This window comes from Felis catus, chromosome A2 (genome assembly GCF_018350175.1).
Source record: "Felis catus isolate Fca126 chromosome A2, F.catus_Fca126_mat1.0, whole genome shotgun sequence".
NCBI classification, from domain to species: Eukaryota; Metazoa; Chordata; class Mammalia; order Carnivora; family Felidae; genus Felis; species Felis catus.
Genome location: NC_058369.1, coordinates 145,968,234 through 145,989,638, shown reverse-complemented (window position 1 = coordinate 145,989,638; position 21,405 = coordinate 145,968,234). Strand labels below are relative to the sequence as shown.

Here is a 21,405-nt window from a genome sequence, read left to right as displayed (position 1 = left end):
ACCAGAGGGTGTTTGAAGTTCAGAACAGATTTGGAAGCAGAAGCCCAACGTGACTTAAGATTTATTTCATCACATGTATGGAATGTTGGTGTAAAGCATTACTTTGTGAAGCATTACTTTGTGAAGTAACAAGGATTAAATTACATTGGTCAAAGTGAACTTTTATTTCCCTCTTACATGTGTATAAGTTATCATTAAGTGTTCTGTAACATATGAACATGGAGAACACTAACACTGTAGATAAGTGCAGGGACCCACGAGGGAGTGAGTGTAGTCAAAAATGTACTCAGCATGGGAGAATTGTTCTGACATTTTGCTCAGACCCAAACTGCTCCTCCAAAAGATTCAACATTTCTTTCATGGGCAGTTTTAGGAGCAGGTAATTACAATTTATTGTAAAAGTACATAGTAATGGTTGGCACCGATGACCTTGAAGTTTCTTTTAGACCTTCCTGATCCCTGAAATGTGAACTAAATTTTTATTACAAACTGCCAAAGACTCTGGCATTGGAGGTTAGTCTGTAATTGGTAAATTTGGAGTCATTCCGTCTCCTGGTGTGATTCTTGAGAGAATCTTAGTTCAAAGGACAAAAAACCTAATTTAATATAAAACAACGAATAGGAGAAAGTTGGCATGTTAATACAAATATTCAGCTGAAAACCAAAAGGCTTAGCCTGGCAACCAAAACTTGTCTCAACACCTCTACCATATAATATAGTACGGAGCAGGGAGTGACTTGTGAAATTTCCTGCAATTAACTTTGCCCCAAGGCATGCGCTGTGCAATGGATGTACATATTTGTAGTATAACAGCACTTCCCAGTTGAAACTTCAGATTTACACTTCTCGTAACCTGCTACCAGTCAGTGTTCTTGTTTCCAGCAGATTCAATCCTCTCGTCCCCCCCCCCCCCCCAAAAAAAAGACCATTGATTTCTGGTAGCCCATTTTGACTCATGGCCTCTATTGTCACTTGTTTCCCTTTGCCAAGTTTCCGTGCAGTTTGTTCATTCAGAAACTTAGAATTGGTGTGATTATAGTGTAATCACCCAGTAATTTTCAATTTTTTATTATTTAACCTTGCAGGAGAGCTAATTATAGTGGGTAATATGGTTAATTTCCTAAAGATGCTTGTCATCATATGAAGTCACTGAGTATGAAGTCACTATTGTTACTCTTGGGCCATTAAAAGGAGAGTAGCAGATGCCATCACAAAATTGATTCGTTTTGATTTCCTGGGTGATAACATCTTTTTCTTGCTTTCTTTTTTTTGTATCCCTTCCTGCTCTTCCAGACACAATGATAAAAGCTCTGGACAATTTAAAATGCAGCCAAGGGGATCTGAATTTTAGTTTCAGAAACAACTGTAATTTTAAAAATTGATGGAAGGAAAGTTCATTAAGCCCCAGGTAGCTTTTTAAGCATTCCTACTATTTTCCAGTTTCCCTTTTTCCCAAATACGTCTTATCCACAGTTGGCTTTTCTACCCACACTCTTGGAGGCCCCGGTACCGCCACCGCAATTCAGCTTTAATTTCTTTCCCACCGTTCTGGGCCATGCATTCTTGACCTCTGTCAGTTGTGTTTCTCTCCGGTTTAATTTTACTCATTTCTCAACTGACTTGGTAAATGACTTATTTTGTGGATTAAGTTGTGGACAAGTAAGGTCAAAGACAATTTTCTTATAAAATTGGGCAGTTGACAATTTTATTCTTTCTCACCTTTAGGGTTGCTAGCCAATGGACTGGATACTCCTCTTATTTTGCTGGTGAGAAAAATCAACATTTGGGAAATTACTTCCCCTAGAGTCGTCTGGGGAGTCAATCACAGACAAATGAAGTTGCCTACAACAAAAGGAGTACTTCAGGGACTTTGAGATTAAAAATAGACAAGAGAAACGAAGTTTCTTTTACTAAGCATTTAGAACAATTTTAAACTATAAGTTTATTTAATAGTACTATACTGTGGGCCTAATGAATTTAAGCTTTCTCCTGCTGGAAATATTTATTCCATCCCTCTTTTCAGTCAGGTAGCCTGAGAATCTTTCCAAACAATTAAAATTCTGGCTAAAGGTAACTGTGTCTCAAAATAATGCTTTGTGTTCACTAGTGCTTGCTAACTGTGTTTTCTTGCCACTTTAATGTAGCTGCGCAGACAAGAGATACATGCATTTGTCTGCATGGATGATTGGCCAACGACTAACATTTGAGAACAGGCTGGAGAACTCAGTATTGATCTGTCCATGGTGGAATCATAAACATCATCCTGCCTTTGGAACAGCTGGATGTCATTATAAGTCTCTTAGAGGCCAGGTAGAGCAGTTTCTTTCCAGTGCTGTGGGGGAAATGTCAACTGTAGGAGATAAAGAAACATGCCGAGTTTGGTATTTGATGGCTTCAACAGTACTTAGCTAGCTCCATGGTCTACCTCCTCTGTCTGTCTGCTTGGAGATACTCAGATGTGGCGTTGGTATGTGGCCCAAGAGATTAACTATGCACAGAATTTAAGAATTGAATTTAAAAACTTGCAGGAACTCCTTAAAAAACTTCCATTCGTGTTCACTGGTGGTCAGTATCAGGATCATGGAGTGGTCAGGCTTTGCAGAGGGTAGGACATGAGCCAGGCTGTGGCCCTTCCAGAGAGACACAGCTGTGTTCTAGCTTTTTTGAGGCTTCAGTTTTAGGGCCCAGTCGTGATGATACAGATTTGTTTTCTCTTCATTTGCTTGTGATCACTGCATAGAGGTAGTCTTTGCCATGTGTGGCCACTTATCTGGTAATTGCATGAAGATATCTTTGCTCCTGACCTCAAAGACAAACTAAATTATTATCTAGTAATTAAAAACTTTAAAAATGAGTTTTGGTGTGACTGTAAGAATACCAGCTAGCTAATTATACATTAATTGCCCTTATTTCTGAAAAGTTAATAACAAATCCTATTACTGTTTCAGCTGGCAGTCTTTTAAGGTAAGCAGGGTCCTACCAGGTTTGAATTAGGATGAACCCTCTAAAGAGCACCCGAGTAAGGCGGAAAGTGTTTGAGACCGACATGGCAACAAAGGACGTGTCTCTGGCAAACAGGAACCTGTTTTCTTCCTTCCGATCTCTAGCAGCGTTCGTGTTCTTCTGTAGATGTCTACAGTTTAAGTACGCTGGGGGAGGGAACTGCAGTGGACGGGAGATGATTTTTCTAAGTCTGGCAGCGTGCCACAAAACGTTCCATGTTCTGTAACTACACACCTCTGGTTGGTGGCCGGGTGACCTGGCACTTAGCGGAATGTATCTGGTGTTCGTCCAGGGTTTAGTTCCCTATGTCTTTGACATTGCCCTTTCCAACATATAACCAAAATACCTGTTTTTACTTTGGAATACTTAAAAATTATAATGCTACCACTGGTGAGATTCAGTGTACCAATCGTATTGCAAAAATTTTTTGTTCATTAATTGTTATTCCCACTAATTGCACTTTTTTTTTTTTGAAAGGTGTGAGGAGGGAAGCGTTTGGCTTTTTGCTTGCATGACCCTCTTCATAAGACCTTATTCTGTCTTTAAAAGATCCCCATGGACTAACTGGAGAACATTTGTAAATCTGATGAATTCAGACCTTTTACGTATTTTATCCACATAAACACAGGAGACCCTCTCGGTGAAGTAATTGGATACATTCTTGAATTCATCCTCCAGCAGATTGGTGGCTTGATATATGATTCCGTTAGCGGCGTGTCAGCATTCAGTAAACCAAGTGTGGTGTGGCAAGCCTTGTGGCCAGCTGGTCCTGTGCCACGGCACCACAGGAAGTCTTTGTGGGGTGGTCTGCTTCTGCTCGCCGTGTGTGTGCCCTCAGAACAGCTGCAGGAATAGGTTTTCCTCACTGAAGTGGGATTTGAATTAGTTCTTTAGAGAATATTATTATTTTTTATTTAAAAAAAATTTTTTTTTAACGTTTATTTATTTTTGAGACAGAGAGAGACAGAGCATGAACAGGGGAGGGGCAGAGAGAGAGGGAGACACAGAATCTGAAACAGGCTCCAGGCTCTGAGCTGTCAGCACAGAGCCGGACGCGGGGCTCGAACTCACGGACCGTGAGATCGTGACCTGAGCCGAAGTCGGACATTCAACCGACCGAGCCACCCAGGCGCCCCTAGAGAATATTATTTTTAACCTCAAAGCCATTTCTTCTTTAAGTCCACCTGCCTATCTGAGGGCACTCCTCCTGAACAGCGTTTTTGAAGTTTTCCTCAAGATGTCTGTCACCTTTTACGGTCCCTGCTTACTAAGTCCTGCACATAGAACAACTGCTTGAGCATAAGAAATGCCGTTCCTCAGGTTGAAGAAGTTTATAGGTTTCTGACTCCTCTTCGTTTGTGAGGGTAGAATTTTACGTTTTTTAGTGTTCACAGACTGTAAGCAGGAGAAATTTAAAAATCCATCATTAATATTCCAACTTCTTAGGGGCTAGCTAGCTAACATCTATCAGTTAACCCAAATTATTAAATAAAGAAATCTGGAGATCTTATCTGCCCTGTTTCAGTCTGATAAAAATATGACTACATGTACATTATATGTATTTTTTATACATATAGTAGTTACCTTCTCACCCCTACAAAAAAATAATTGAATGAAATGGATTTTATGGTTGGTTTTCCTCTGAATGCATATAAATTTATGACTGGCTTAGCAGTTTATGATGGATTAACTACAGTTGCATGTAAGATGAACAAAAGTCAATTAATGGGGTTTTGAAAGGTCGGCTGCTAATTTTCTCTAATAAATCAAGGATATGAATAACATGGTTGAAATTTTCCATTGATCTCAACTATTTAGCCATTAGCCTCAACCATAATGGCTGAAAGTCCATGGACAGAGATCTGTGTAAGTCCTAGAGAATCATTAGTTGTAGCCCACTAGAATCAACAATTTGTGATTTTTCTCCACATTTTTACCTCTAATTGTGAGTGGGACTTTTATTTTCTTCTTCTCAGCCCTGCTCCCTGTTGAATTATGGGACGGATAAATACCGTAAGGAGTTGTGGTTAACATAGTGAATTTCAACTTGAGAAGCCAGAGGTCCTCCATCAGAGGGGAGGGGACCGATGAACTCTAAGTTTGTTTGGATAGCATGCTTCTGGAATATGAAGAGTTTGGAAGGAAAACAAGAGGGACTTGATCTTGATGGGAAATGACCTGAGTGATTGTTTTAAGGAAGCTTCCTTGGTTACAGAGGCAAGAGTTTGGAGCCTGGAAAGCCACCGAGGAGGGTGGTTGCCCTGATCTGGGGTGGAATGCTACAGTGGACTTGGTGTAGTTGCACACCAGGGAAAACAGAAGAACCAGAGCCGTTTGTAGACAGGTAGCGAGTCTGGAAAACTGCCCGAATACACGAGTAGTACATGGAATAAAGGAGGAAAAGGCGTAACCAAAGCCCTTCTGGGGGTTTGCAGCCTTAGGGACGAGGGTGTTAGAGTCTACTTAGGTATCAGGAAAAAAAAAAATTAAGTTTTCTGGGAAGTAATTTCAGGCATACCAAGTTTGATAAGACCAGAAATATAAAGGGCTGATTAGAAAGATTTGGTAGTTACCAGCACAGACTTGTTTCTTTAAAATTGCAGGATGATGAGCTTCCCCGAGTAAGCGTATATGGAGCTACTTCCACAATTACAAACACCTCAGAGTTCACACTGCTGTGCAAGCGAATGATGTCTTTCCGAGCAGAGTTTTATTTCTGTATGTTATTTGGCTTTAAAAGGTCTTTAAAGGGGCTTTGGGCATGTGGGGGACAAGGAGTAGATTACAAAAGGGGGGAGAGGGATAGGTGGCCTTTTGAGGAGAGGGGGAGTGGCTTTGATGATTCTCGACACCTAGTCATGACTGTGCGTGTATATTCATGGTGCTTTCTAAGTTACAGCATTTTGGGTGTTAAAGCTACAAAACAAAGGAGTATTAGGCAAGTTAATGTCTCTGCGGGAACTGCCTGCCTGGCAATTCTAGTTTCTGGTGGGCCAGACCACATCAAGCTTTGGGCATCCACAGGGTTTTAACCTGAAGACAGCAGCATGCTTGACCAAAGTTTTCATTTTAATGTTCAGAGGAAATGGAGAAGAAATAACTTTTGGTCACTGGTTTGTAAACAGCCAAGAATAAAACATGATATGTGATTCATCCCCTCCTGTGTCTTCTCTTCTAAGTCATGTACTGTCTTTTTGTGAGTCACCTGGAGTAGGGTGGCTTTACTTTAACCGTTGGTGCCTTTTTTATCCCCCTGTGTGACTCATTTTAATTAACATGTATTCCTTGCGGGATACAGGTAGCTGAAATTTCTACTCTAAGAAGGTGGCGTATTTTTATAAATATTTTAGTCTAGTCCTTTGATGCCCTATGAAGCCTGTTCTACAGTCCTTTTTAGTGATGTGTAATTCTTCCTTGTGAGGAACTGCAGTATTATACTTCCCTTTTTGCAGATGAAGAAACTGAGATGCAGAGAGGAAGAGACCTGCCCGAGGTCAAAGAACAAGTCAGTGGAAGGCCTGAGATTAGGCTTGTGGTCTTCTAGGTTTTCCATCTGTGGTTTGCCATTTTGCTGGAGAGCGTCTGGTCTAATGGAATTTACTAGTCTACCCGATGTCCACAGTGTGTTAGGTGATACACATCGCTGCCTCTTCTGCTCTAAAGCAGCCCTTTCTTGCCCCTCTAAAATGGATCCACTTTCTCCAGCCGTTAGTTCAGAATACCTCCACCTGGAGGAAGTGACAGTGACAGCAGTGTGCAGGAAGGAATGCTTGAAAGGGTCAGGGAGTGGTTCCACTAGAGCCTCCTGAGCAACTTAGCTGAGAGCCCTGAATATTTTCAGAGAAACCACACGCAGAGGGCCCTCTTTCCATTTGTTCTCTATGGATATGGGTATATAGTGTAGGTAGTGTTTCCTGGCTATGCATTTCCATACGCACGGATGCCAGCCTATCCTAAGGCAGGGTCCGTGGGGTAGGTATGAGGTCTCAGCATGCATGTTTTGAAAAAACTCCACAGGTAATTCTGATGGACAAACAGCCAGGACCTAGACTTACCTAGGAACCGTTGCTCTGGACCGAAGGGGGTGAATGGTGCTTCTTTTGATGAGAGATCAGTATGATTTGAGTGTTTTTAAAAATTAAATATGAATATAAATTACTAGTTTAAGTGCCTAAACTGAGGACTGAGTGTTCTAATATTGTTACTATAAGATCAGGCTGAAGAATCTGTCTTAACGGACTGCATTTTTATAAATGCTGATTTAGTCCAAAGCTCATCAAAAACCATACTTTTCAAGGTGGCTCAGTGGGTTAAGCATCTGACTCTTGATATTGGCTCAGGTCATGATCTCCTGGTCCATGAGATCGAGCCCCACAATTGGGCTCTGTGCTAACAGTGTGGAGCCTGCTTAGGATTCTCTCTTTCCCTCTCCCTCTGCCCCTCCCCTGCTCACTCATGTGCTCTCTAAATAAACTTTAAAAAAAAAATACTTCTCTGGGATCTTTGGATTTCCTTGAAAAATTAAGGCAGCCAATAGTGGAGCCAGCTGACTATAATCTCTATACTACGTAACCTGTGTCTGGCTCTCTCCCTTTCAAAAAGTAGAAGATTAATTTTTTTTTTTCATTTTTTTTTTTAACGTTTTATTTATTTTTGAGACAGGGAGAGACAGAGCATGAACAGGGGAGGGTCAGAGAGAGGGAGACACAGAATCTGAAACAGGCTCCAGGCTCTGAGCTGTCAGCACAGGGCCCGACGCGGGGCTCGAACTCACGGACCGAGAGATCATGATCTGAGGCGAAGTCGGCCGCTTAACCGACTGAGCCACCCAGTCTCCCCAAGAATAATTTTTTTTGAAAAGACTTTGAACTGTTATTGATTTATTATTATAATTATAATAATTATTATTATTATTAAATTCTAGGGGAAAATACTCATTTTATGATGGATTTTTCCAAAGATGAGTATCTTTGTTTCACTCTTGGTTTGTAGTTTAGGTCTTTTCTGCCAGTATTTATCTTGAAAGACCATTTTTATCTGCAATTTGGTAGAGATGTTTTGTGGGGGAGGACCCTCTCAACAGTAATCACTCTGTCGGCCACTTTCAGGGTCGTGTTACTACTTTAAAATGCCCATAGCCACAGCATCCTGGTCTTTACAATCTGCCCTCTTTGCCTGGAATGGGCTGTGTACGTTTCCTTTTCTGCTCTTCTGTTTTACAGGTGTGACTCAGCACATCTGTAAAATGGATCAGAACTGTGTTAATGCAGGAGGACAGGAGAACGCAGGAAGGTAGAACAAATAATTGAGGGTTCTTTTACTTGTTGGGAACAAACACCTAGGCAGAGCCACTTCTTGGTAGCTTGAGAAACTTAAAAGTAGTGGGGAAAGGGTATAAAAATCCCTTGCTGGAACACATGAAACACCTAGTTATGAAACATGTTGTCTGCCATATTTCTCAAGTCCGAAAGCACTTCTGGAAGTTACTTAAAGAGAATAAAAATACACTTTTTTAAAGGTTTTTGTTGTTGATAGGAATATTCAGCTGCTAATCTTTATATTATATATATATATATAATCTTTTTTTAAATTTTAAAGCAAGAGCACGGGGGGAGCAGGGGAGAGGGGCAAAGGGAGAGGCAGGGAGAGAGAATCTTCAGCAGGCTCCATGATCAGCGTGGAGCCTAACATGGGGCTCGATTCCACGACCCTGGGACCGTGACCTGAGCCTAAACCAAGAGTCGGACACTCCACCTGCTGAGCCACCCAGGCACCCCAGCTGCTAACCTTTTTGAGTAGCACCTATAATGACGATGCGACAGGAGACCTCCCAGGTCCCTACATGCGGATGTCCGTGAAGAGCCGTGGGCTACTTTTCTGTGATTGAGCTACTTGAAAACAAGCACGTTGCTTCTGTGAAGTATCAGACCGTTCAGCCACAGAAATACCTTAACATTCTCTGCTCAGATCATTCTACTGGCCTTGAACTTGTGAGAAGGGAACACTTTGAGGTAGGGGGTGGCCATCTGTGAGGATATGCAGTTTGAATGCCCAGATGTGGTAGCTCGTGCCGTCATGAAAATTTAGACAGCGTTCATTTCATCTACCGACAAAGGCAGCTCGGTAGATAAGCCCAGGTTTGAAATCCGCTCTTTGGACAAGTTGCATAACCTCTTTGTGCCGCAGTTTCCCCATATGCAGAATGGAGATGGTAATTAGCTCTTTGGCTGCAGTGAAACTAAGAGTGTACATGTGAAGTGTTTACCAGGGCCTGGCTTGTAAGCACACTGGCTGCTACCATTCCTGTTACTATTATTAGTGTTGATGTAACTCTTGTTAACTCTTCTCTGGGATCGTGTTCAGTTTGTAAAACTTCCACACCTTGTTTCTTCTTCAGAATTTATTTACCTTAATTTTTAGACTTGTGTTTTATTTAAACATTTCAAACATGCAAAAGTAGAAAGGACACGCTTATAGGAAAATGCCGTTTTTAAAGGTAAAAACGCAAAGTGTCACTTGAAGTGTGAAAGTAGAAGTCGTAAGCCTATTGCCTTAAGATGACTTTTTAAAATACTTTTATTATATGTACTGTACATACTTCCAGTTCTAGACAAATGCCATTTTATGGACTTTTTCCTTCCATCATTACAGCATAAATATTTTCCTCTTTTTTATTCTCTGTTTTTCTCTATTTCTCTATCAGCCTTTGAGCTTTGAGTGGTTTTCAGTTGGTTTATTGACTATGTTGATGTTGCTTCCTTTTTTTTTTTTTTTTTTTGTTGCTTCCTTTTTAAAAAAAATTGTAAGTAAGATACCAGGGAAAACCTTATTGCAGGTGATTGGGGTTACCTTGAAAGATTATTTCTGTTTTGCTCTTTTGACTAGGAATCTCTGCACTCATTTCCTGGTATCGGAGAATCTTATAATAACGCTGTTCTTTGGGAAGTTAGTCTATTGAAGGTGACATAGCTCCAGTCCATATAGTAATTAATACCAAGGCCCCATAACTCGGGGTTCAAGATGAACGTGCTCTGTCAATACCTGCTCCCCGGGAGCAACACTGTGCTAACTGTCCTGGGACTGTCCTTGACATCACTATCGATACCTGAACTGTCCAGTGTGGGGTCTACTAGTCATGTGTAGTTCTGTAAATTTCAATTAACTACAATGAAATAAAAATTCAGTTCTTCAGTCCCACCAGCCACAGTGCCTCAACAGCCACATGTGGCTAGCAGCTACCATATTGGACAGCGCAGATACAGGACATTTTCATTATTGTAGAAAGTTCTGTTAAATAGTGTGGCTCTAGCTTATTCTCCCAACTGCTCACTGTGTTAGGAAGCCTTACGCTGACAAGGAAGAGTTGTCCCTTATTCATAGGGTTTTCTAAAGCAGAGGATGACAAACATTGGCAGCCTGGTTTTTGTATATGAAGTTTTATTGGAACACAGCCACACCCATTTGTTTACCTATTGTCTGTGGCTGCTCTTGAGCCACAGTGGTAGAGCTAAGTGTTGAATAGTTAGTTACAACAGAGACTTAATGTGGCCCCCAGAGTCTGAAGTATTTACTTTGGCCCTTTATGAAAAAGTTTGTCAACCCCTTTTATCTAGACCAGGATTTCTCAACCTCAGCACCGTTGACATTAAAAATATATATATATATATTTTTTTATGTTTATTTTTGAGAGAGAGAGAAAGAGAGCAAGTGGGGGAGGGGCAGAGAGAGAGGGAGACACAGATCTGAAGGAGGCTTCAGGCTCTAAGCTGTCAGCACAGAGCCCGAAAGGGGGCTTGAACTCTCGAACCGTCAGATCGTGACCTGAGCTGAAGTTGGATGCTTAACTGACTGAGCCACCCAGGCAACCCAGCACTGTTGACATTTTGGCTTAGATAATTATTTGTTGTAAAGGGATGTCCTGTACATTGTAGCATGTTTAGCAGCAGCCCTGCCTCTGTCCATGAGTGCTGGTGGCACCACCTGTCCTCCTCCCCCATCCAGATGTGACAACCAGATTTTTCTCCAGACGCCAAATCATCGCTGGCTGAGAACCACTAATCTAAAGTGATTTGGCTTTGACCAAACGCTCATTTAAAATACTGCCTAAGAGTGCTCACTCTAAAGGGAAAGAAAATACATGAGAAGAGCAGAATAAATGAAAGAGTAGTTTTTATGCTCTACTTTAGCATTCCCTCCAGAAAGAGAAATTTCTCTACCAAACGGGGTACAGTAACTGGCGCAGGGCAGAGAGCTGGAAGCGCTAAGATCACACTTCACGGTCTGTGAACTGAGGAGCAAATGGACTGGAGTCATAGCATCACCGAAGTGGCGGGAACGTGTAGTTTATTTCACAGGTTTACAAGGCCTGTTCCCTTTATAAAACACTGTGTGACTGCAGGGCTCTTGTTGACTTTGCCGTGCGTGTAAATGTCATGTGTATACCCGCCACCTTGTGCTGCATGTGGCAAGACAGGAGTCAATAAATGTTTACTAAAATGACCGTTAATAAATTCAATAAATTGATATTTCTCTGTCTTACAATTATCTATGATTTTAAGTGGTCTATGTAGGTTCCTGCCTTCAGCAGCCAGAATAATTGAAAAACTGGTTATAAAAAAAAAACCAAACCTGGTTGTATTTATGTCCATTAAAGCTGATGAGAATTGAATTAAACGTCAAGGCGTATAAAATTCTTTGTAAGATCTGGTGCTTGAATACTTTTCAGAGCGGGGATTTTCAAAGCTGTAGAAAAAGGCGATGTCAAGAGATACTCATTTTGTAAGAATGTTGAGTATGGCGACACACATTTTAATTAAACAAATGTACTATTTCTGAATTCTTGGTTTAAAATGTGGAGTGAATTAGAACTGGGACAGTTGCCTTTGAAAGCGAATATCAGGTACACCTTTTTTCTGATCCTTCAAATTAAAATGAAATTAAAAATTTTTCAATTGGTATTGAAAGGAATATGTGATATAGGTCATATGTATAACAGAGCACACTTTTATGGAAAACTTCGATATGGTTTAGGAAGATAAGCAGTTTTGACTACTGAATTCAAGTAAATTTAGGAGAACTTGTTTTTTCTATGCGTGACATATTTCTGTTTGTTTTTTCAGATCTTACCAATATATTTGAGTCCTTCCTGCCCCAGTTGTTGGCCTATCCCAACCCCATAGATCCTCTCAATGGTGATGCTGCAGCCATGTACCTCCATCGACCAGAAGAATACAAGCAGAAAATTAAAGGTAGGAAGGCAAATAGAGACTGGAGACAGAAGTTCTGTCTTTGGGACTTTGATCATTAAAAGAAAAGCCCTTAGTTACTGAAACAGGCCTAAAAAGAGACCGCCGTCTGGGGGCTGGAGCAGAGCTCACTAGCCCCTACAGTTCCGAGGGTCATGGACACCTCAGGAGGCTGAAGGTCCCAGCAAGGAGGAAGAGGAGAGAGAGAGCAGAAGGGAGGATGAGAAAGCAGGAGGCATGTGTTGGGCGCTGCCAGAAATCCCTGTGGATACCCGTGCAAAAGAACTTCAGCCTTCATTTGCTTCCTCTTGTAAAATTAGAAAGTTGGACTGGATGGTTAAGTATTAACTGAAAGGCATAACCTCACATTTGTTTCCAGACAGTGTCATCCTGGCCCCTTAGGAAAGCAGTTAACTGGAAGTTGAGAAATGCCAACTTTATCCTTATACTTTTTTTTTTTTTTTTTTTGGTATCATGTTACATATTGAATTAAGAAGACCCAACTGGCTTCTTTTCTTGGCCCCGTACTAGTTTTCTTTGACTTTGGAGACTTTACATCTGGGCCCATTTCTTATCTGCTGCAGATACCTGGCCCCAGGGCCCAGTTTTCTAGTAAAACTTGAAATGTGCTGTTTGAGTTAGAAAGGTACCAGTGGCAGTAGCTCTAGCTTGCTCATCCTTCAGGAGGTAAAACCCCGCTTCCTCTTTGTTCGCTTACCTGCTAGTAAGACATGACGTTCACGGAAATGAACTTACAGTTTCGAAAGAACCTCTAAAACTCCACAGAGGTTTTCTGGTGTTCGTTTTTACCTCACTGTGTGCTTGAGAACCTTCATAGTGAAGAGTCTAGATAAAGTCCCCCCGCCCGCCCCCCCACCCCCCCAAAAGGGAAGGAATTCAGAGTCCATGAAAGTAGGCCTGCTCTTTAACCAGATGGCAGGCCTTGGTATCACCTAATTTTGAGCGTGACTTGCCCATCTGTATAGCAGTTCGGAATGTCACCTCCTGCCAATCGTGTGTCCCCTGTGAGGTCCGTCTGCAAGAGGTGGCAGTAGAAACAGTTTATAAGAGCCTGGACTAGATAGGCCTTCACTCCACACCGTGTAGGTATGAGACAGGTGCGTTTGAGGCTGTTTTTTGAACAATAGCTTACCTTTTCTTTGTTTTCTCCTCCTGCTCTGATCTCTGTCGGGTATTGTTTGGTACTTTTGAGATAAAACAGAAATAAATCTACACAAATTAATTAAGTCTCAAGTACTTTGCAAATTAAAATCTAATTTATGTAGCAGAGTATCTGTAAAGCCAAATAAACCTGTATTTCAAGGAAAAAAGAGCAGTCCGTTTCAAGCAGATAAAATTCTGTTATGAGACTCTATTAAAATTATGGCATAGGAATCACCTAACCGTGTCTGCAACCCACAGATACCTCGGTGTGGAGCGGATTTCTATGGTTCGTCCATTCATTGTGCCTCAGCACTTTAGCACCATTCCTGTTTTAGTACAGACCCGCTGTAGTTCCAGTTACAAAAGAAACCTGATTTGCATTTTTATTTCAGAATGACAAGCTCTAGCTTTTAGGGCATTTTAGCTTGCTGAAATGTCAGTGTTGGCTATCATTTGTCTTCCTTCATAATCTGAAAATCAGGGCTAGAAGAACTATCCTAATTGCTTAGACTCACTCCTCTGGCCCCCAGCCTGTTGGTCTTCCTCTTCCTCCTGGGTTTCCTCCACCCCTAGCCTATCAGAGGCACCCCCGTTTCAGAAGCCTTTTTCAAAGTTCTCTCTCCCTTTGCCCTAAACCCCTGAGGTCTAGTTTGTGTTCCCTCCTCTACTGGTAATCTGTGAACTCATGTCTTCCTACTCATTTGGACCCTTCTTAAGACCCATTATCCTGACTTCTCTGCAGCTTTGGTATTTTGTCCCTTCCCTTCCTGACAGCTTTTCTCATTCCATTCCTAAACATGGTCATTCTCTTAAGATCCAGTTCTTCAACCCTCTCTCATCCTCAGTCACCACTTGGGGAGCTAATTCACCCTTCACAGCTGTAGATACTTCCCTCCAAGTAGACGATTTCCAAAAGTGTGCCTAGATGTGACCTCTCTCCCAGGCTGCCTTACCAGACATTTCCATGCCTAGCCTTAGAGGTCAGGGTATGTAACCTTTCTTACCATGGATATTAGTCAGCATTCATATATAGTTGATGCTTTTTTATCAGGTAAATATGAACTGCCTGTAGGACAGACGGGCACCAGTGGAGCTGTCTAAAGATGGGGCACTTTCTGCTTAAAACCTTGACTGCGTGGCACCTTGGCCTGCTGTTCAGGGCTCTCTCTCACTCTGTGTGATCTACATCTGTGCCTGCACTCCTAAATGTATCAATATGTGACCATCAAATTGGATGAGTTTCAGATACCCAACTATCTATTATTACATATTACAGTATACCCTATTTCAGGGAAGTTTCAACCCTACAAAAAACACAAAAACGGAACAGAGTAACTTAACCATATACCCACCATACAGCCTATTACAAGACCTATACATTTTGCCTTATGCGCTTCAGCTACAAGTGTAGTTCTCAGTGTTGCGTTTTACCATCCCAGCCACTTCCCTCTCCCCTGTGCTTCCCCCCCTGGAATGGTGTCTCCTTTGCTGCAGCTGACAGTTCCCTCAAGGGTCAGCGCACGCGTGCCTGTCTTCCTGGCTCTCAGAGGCTGGAGCCCCTTCCTCCAGGCTTCTCTCCGATGGCACTTGGCAGCAAACTGCTTTTATCTGCGTCTTTGTCCCCTGCTCGTCACTGACCTTGCTCTTCCATTTTTCTATCTCCTGAAAGGCCTTGACCTAGTAAGCACTTAAAACATATTCGTTCCCTTGAATATACTGAAGAGAGCTAATAAGTATCACGTTACAGTGTCAACAATGTCAAAGTGCAGCCACTTCTTTCTACAAATGAAGCAAAGGAACTGACCCACTAGAGGGTAAAAATAAAATTTCTAAGACTAATAAACCGTTCTGTCTGCCTAAAAGATAAGGTAAGTTCTTACCTAGTCAGGAGCTTTTGAAACCTCATCTCCGCATCAGGCTTCATTATGAGGAATCCGTAGGGCTCTAAGTCAGAAGTCTGCAGACTTTTTCTGTAAATAGGGCCAGATTTGGCCACATAGCGTCTCCGTCACGCATTTTTTTTCTTTTTAAACAACCCTTTAAAAATATAAAAAAGTACTCCTCGCTAGGCCCCTGCATTACATTATTCAAATTTCCTTCTCTTCCTCTCGTGCTATATCCCTGCAACTCCGTAGGAAGAAAAACAAAGCATAAGGACGTGAGGATGTGTTTCTCTCCTGCTGGCATTCTGAACAGGGTTCTGTCTTGTCTCTTCGTATCACGTGTGAGCTATTTACTTAAAAACAGTGTGCACTTCGAGTTTTTAGGAACAAGTTTGTTTGCTTGTTCAGCAGCTCTTAAAATTTTCAGCCAGCAGATTCAGCCTAGACTACAGCAGCATAAATCTTCAGGTAAATAGTAGATGGTAAAGTCACTCGGGTGAGCCGTGTCTCCAGATAGCAGCTCATTCCTGAGCAGATTGAGAGACTGTTTTACCAGCTGCTTCAAAAACCTGACAGGCAGGATCTGTTTAGACTAAAATCTATTCTTAAAATAATAGATTTGGGCTGACTATAATTATATAACTGCAAGTCTAAAAACGATGGGGGATTTCCTTATAAATTACCATGGAATCATACCTAGTCCTGTTCTACCTGGGAGGTGAATAGTTTTATTAACACGGAGATAAAGAGAAAGCGTGAGCTTCACGTTTCCCCAGTTCTGCAAGTTTCGAGGAGTGCAAGCACGTGGACACCCCAACAAGGCAAGAACGAGGGCGCCCCGGCAGCAGAACCGGAGGCCGGTTCGCACCCACACCATCCCGGATGTCTGCCGGCTCTCCCGTGCCCTGCGGCCAAGACCCAGGGTGGCCGGCTGCCTTGTACACATCCACCTGGGAGGTGATGGCCCAAGGGAGTCCTAGGATGGAGATTCAGATTTCTGCAAGTCGGGTTTCTGCTTTGCCTCCCTTACTAAGGGGGCAGAATGCACGAACCCCAAAGACGTCTTCCGAGGGATTTTCCCTTTAGTTTTTAGTGACCACAGTAACTGGCCTCTTTTCTTCCCCCCGCCCCCTGGCAGGTAAGGAAAGCTCAAACTTCCCTGGGACTTCGCCAGCTTGGGGGTCACTGAAGCGCGCGCCTGCCTGCTCACTACCCCTGTGTTTTCTTTCTCCCCGCCCTCTGTGCAGAGTACATCCAGAAATACGCGACGGAGGAGGCACTGAAAGAGCAGGAAGAGGGCACCGGTGACAGCTCGTCGGAGAGTTCTATGTCTGACTTTTCGGAAGATGAGGCCCAGGATATGGAGTTGTAGTAGAAAAAGCACCTGCTTTTCAGAAAGACTATTATTTCCTAACCATGAGAAGCAGACTATAATATTCATATTTAAACAAAGCAATTTTTTTTATTACTAAACAAGGTTTTTATGAATAATAGCATTGATATATATATATTATATATCACCCTTTAGATCTTGATTTCCTGGTCATTTCTCAACCTGAGGTGCATAGCATATCCCCACATTCCATTTTGGTAGCAATATGCGGTCCGAATGCATGCATTCATAAGTCCATTTGGCCAAGTCAGCCTGTGTGCTACTGAACTGTCGAAAGAAACAGCCGCTCTGATAGATAGACGTGAGTAAAAATAACAGGAAAAAGTGGCTTCTTTTATTGATGGTTCCAAAGAAACAAACCAAACCAACCAGCTCTTGGACGTGAAGATAGAATATAGCGCTTTTTCAAAACGGTCGGGAGGAACTGGGCGGGGAGGAAGGCCTGCACCTGCTGTGGGATCACCTAGAGCCGCCACGGCAGATCCCCAACCGCTCCCTCCCGGGAAGCCTTGGTGGCCCCGTTTCCGTGGAGTAAGAGTTTAAAACAGGGAGCTAATTGGAGTATTGAAACCTAACAACAATTTTTTGACTCTGGATTTTAAGTACATTTTTATATGTAGATTCCTGCCCTTCTCGCTACCAGGCCCCGCAGCCGCAAGTGTTTTGCTTTGGAGAACCTTTTGGAAGTGTTTTCTGAACCTGATTCTTTTTCTTGGGGGTAGAGCTTATAATCCATACCTTTTTGAGAGGACAGGACAGGAGGAGAAGAGAAGTTGTTTCGTCTCATCCAACACGTGCAGAGTCACATCCCCATCCTGTTGGCCACTTTGGGACTGCTACCCTGGACTGAGAGCTTTAAATTGGAGGGTGGTTGTGGGTGTTTTTATGTTGTTGTTGTGGTTGGGGCTTTTTTTTTTTTTTTTTTTTTTTTTTTTTTGGTGTGTGTGTGTGTGTTTGTGTGTGTGTGTGTGTGTGTGTGTGAATCGTGCTTAGACAAGGTGCAAATTTAATCTTCACCAAGAGATGGCCTCCTCCTTGGGCAGCCACTCAGTGGACCATTAGACTCGGCAAGAAGACCCGTCTGGTGGCTGTGACCCCTGGGTGCTCTCGTTCATGTTTTGGGTTTGTTTTCTCTTCTGCCGCCGCTCTTGGCAGCGGCCTGGTCATCATCTGCTTGTGGGAGTGGGAAATGGGTATTTTAGACCCAACACACATTCTAAATTTAAAATGAGTAATAATTGGAACAAATAAAGGTCCTTGTACCCAGAGTGACTCTACATGGGAAAAAAAAAAACCCGCTGTTTTCAGAGTGTGACTGGATAGGAGGGAAGATTCGGAAATGCGATGTGGTAGAACAGGTTTTGAGGGAGGAAAATGTTCTCTCCTGTAAGCGTTAAGAGGAAATCAGACAGTTGAAAATGCCTGCTAATCAAATGTTTGCTCAGCTAACCATAGGTCCAGGTTGCCGGCAGGGTTTTCTTCAAACAGGAGTGTTGCCTGCTGAATTTGGAGAACTTTAGACAGCAAGTCTGTATCCCTTTTTTGCCACAACCAATAGGACAATAGCAGAATTAGCCAATCCTAAAACTTTCTCAAGACAATTTTTGAGTGTCCCACCGGGATGATTTTTCTTTCTGATGTGTGTCTTAGTTTAGAAGTGCTAACTATTTCGCAAGGTTTGAGTCAGTGAGGTTGGAAGATACCCTATCTTTTTTTATTCAAAAAGCACAATCAGTCTTTTCTTTAAAAAGCTATATAAAGTACAACTTGCTCTTAGCATGATTATTTTCCTAAATAAAAGACAAAGAATTTACTTATGTTAATTACGGGCATGAAGCAAAAGGTTTCCTTAAAAAAGACATTTTTTTTAAAGTGCAGTTATGTAGGGCTGTGGTTAGTTAACCGTACCGAGTTATCTATCTAGCATTTGTGGCTTGTTGGAGGGGTAGTGTTAACTATTTAACATGGAATGGTGTGCTTTAACTTTTCTAGCGCGTTGTCTTCTCATTACTTTGGGGGAGGGAGGGTCTCTGCTGGCACTAACCTGCTTACCTGCTGAATTAGCAGCTTGCTTGTGCTATAACCGTTTAAATTGTAGGTGCGACTTAGGGTAGGCTTTAAAGTGCTGGGTGGTGATTTGAGTTCAAACAATAAAAAATTGTATTTTTTCAATATTGTATAAACAATAGTGTTCTAATTACCTTTCAAAAAAAATAATAATGTCCAGATAATAATTGCTTTTAATCTTGTCAAAAAAACAAAAAACAAAAAACAAGCTAGTAGAGCCAAGTTGAGGGGAATGTGTGTGAGCCACAGCTCTGCTCCCCAACTAGATCCGCTTTTCTCGAATAAAAAGACATCACAGCTCCCCGCCGACGGAGCGCTCTGGCACTGGGAGCCTGGTGGTGTGGAATTCTCAGACGAAGACGTGTTGGGGAGGTTGCAGGTTTTAAGGAGCAGATCTGAGTGTAGCATGGCTGTAGCATGTGTGCGTGTGTGTTTGTCCATCCAAGTCTGTCTGATGAAGACGTGGTGAGGCTCCCTGTTAGCACACGGAGGCTCCTGGAATTGCTACCCAAATCACGCTGTACCCTCTCATTCTGTGCAAATCTGTCCTTTCTGGGCGCTCACCTTGGTCCCGTGCATGTTTTGGGCTCTGTGTGGGGCTTTCCCTCTCCTCTGAGAAACCGGTTTTTGATAAGTCGGACAGAATCCCTTTCTGTGCTAACTTTTGTCCCTTCCTGCACCTGGGAGAGGGAGGCTGGAGGCGGAGACCATGCTTCTAGGTACAGCGGGAGCCAGGAGGAGGCCTGGCTATGAATCAGAGGACTCTGGGCCCCCAGTAATAATAGATGAGATGCAGTAAGGCAGGGGGTGTCACGGCACCAAAAGCTTTTCCAGGTTTCCCATCGTAATGCTCAGAAAAGCACCCAGAGCCCCTCAGAAAGGCTGAACATTCTTGCTTTTAAAGGTGGTGGTCGTAGGTCGGAGTTGCTTCTGGCAGGTTCCCTCCCTTTCTTAGCGTACCCATGGTTCATCTTGAAGTCTTACCTTGTGGTTTGACCAGCGCAAGCCATCCTCTGCCCCGGTTCAAATGGCCGAGCTCAAGCTCGCGCCAAAAGCGACGGACGAGCGAGGTGGCCGCAGCCCGCAGCACGTGACCGCGGCCGTCCTGCAGCCCCAGCGCGGGGGCCTGGTGGGTCGCGTTCAGTGGTAGCCAAGCTAGATGCTGGCAGTTTGCTCGTGTGCTTTCAACCTTCTCGCCCTCCCTGAGGTTCCTGTGCGGTTTCAACCAGCATTTTATACTAGTGAGATCGTTACCAGAAGTTGCCGTATCTGTCTCCAGTACCTACCATTGTTCTTGCACTTGAGAAGCCGTTCTCATTGCCAACTGGCTGCTCTAGGCTCCTGAGGAGGGTCTCCCCTCGAAATGCTCTCTCGAGCCCTGGTCGGCCTTGGCCTGACACTTGCTTTTTATTAGGCCTCCTGTTATGATGGCTGAGAATCATGAAAGACAGGTCCTCTGCTAGCCTTCGTGGGTGAAGTTTCTAGACCCCAGCTTTCTGGGAACCGGTGTTTGATTTTGAATGGCAGACGGCCCTTCTATGTTCTAGGGACTCAATTAGAAGAGTGAAAGCCATTAACAAAAGTTAGCAAGAGTTCTTTTTTATTTCATCCACTTCCTAACCGGGTTCATAGCCGCCTCGACTAAAATCAAATCCTTTCTGATTGGGCGCAAAGACCTGCATTTCTCTGGACTTCTGAATCCATGTTCCTATTTTCTCTGGCCACTGAACACCTTGGTGGTTCCGTCAGGGATTGGCGTGGAGGCCCCTTGGGGAGGGGGAGTTAGCGGCCCTCGGCTGTTCGGGTTCTCCACGCAACCTGAGGAGGGGCCAGGACTCCATTCAGCAAATACTGTCTTGGCTGTGGGCTTGGGAAGAAATGGCCATTATTTACTGATTGTATTTGGTACATATTGTGTGATACTTGAAGAGATAAAAGGGACTTACCGGCCCTTAATTGAAATCTAAGCTTTTTATCGCTTATTTTTTTTCCTTGCCCTATCTCCTCCCTTCCACCTTTTTCCTTGCATTGTGATGATCTAGCGGGCACTTCTGTCAACAGGACAAATGCCTCCTCTGACTATAACCTCTTAATAGTTGTGTATAATGAAAACTGTAAACTTTTTTAAATAAAATGTGTATATACCTTGGCAAATGGCTGGACTTTGATCAATAAGATAATAGCCTCCATGACTACTTTTAAAAACACTCTCCCTGTTCATCTGATGACTGAGCAGCAGAAGTTGGCTTTTCCTTTTTCTTTTTTTTTTTTTTACTGAGAAGCTCTCCCCCCCCCCCTCCACCTCCCCCCGCCATTGACTGAGAAGCTGTTACACAGGCAGATGACTGGATTAATTTGGGAAAGGAGTGTCGCCTTTATAGACAGTAGGAGGCCCCCACCTCCGGAGTCCTCAGTACCTGGAGTGGCAGGTGACTGATGACTACAAACAGGGCTGGCTGTGAGGCTTCTTCACAGCCTTGAAGGCCTTGAAAGGCCATGTCTTCTCGAAGGTCTTGGAGCCTAAAAGACCCCACCTGGCCTCATGTGGATCAGCACACATGGCTTCCATTTTGCTGGTCAGCCCAAACCTTCTAGACACTGTCAGCTAATGCCGAGTGAAGGGTGCCCACTTGGCCTGGAGTCACAGGCA

General features: G+C 43.1%; 1 protein-coding gene across 7 annotated transcripts in view; it reads left to right on the top strand.

Moving 5' to 3' along the window:
- UBE2H (ubiquitin conjugating enzyme E2 H) overlaps positions 1–20,904 on the top strand; it is a 102,923-nt gene extending 82,019 nt beyond the window's left edge. For all 7 annotated transcript variants that reach the window (XM_019825794.3, XM_019825792.3, XM_003983041.6 and 4 more), the window contains 2 exons: positions 12,123–12,251; positions 16,543–20,904. In XM_019825794.3, coding sequence (XP_019681353.1) covers positions 12,123–12,251; positions 16,543–16,667 — 254 coding nt within the window. In that variant the 3' untranslated portion in view covers positions 16,668–20,904. The remainder of the gene's footprint in view (positions 1–12,122; positions 12,252–16,542) is intronic.
- Positions 20,905–21,405: the final 501 nt, after the last annotated feature.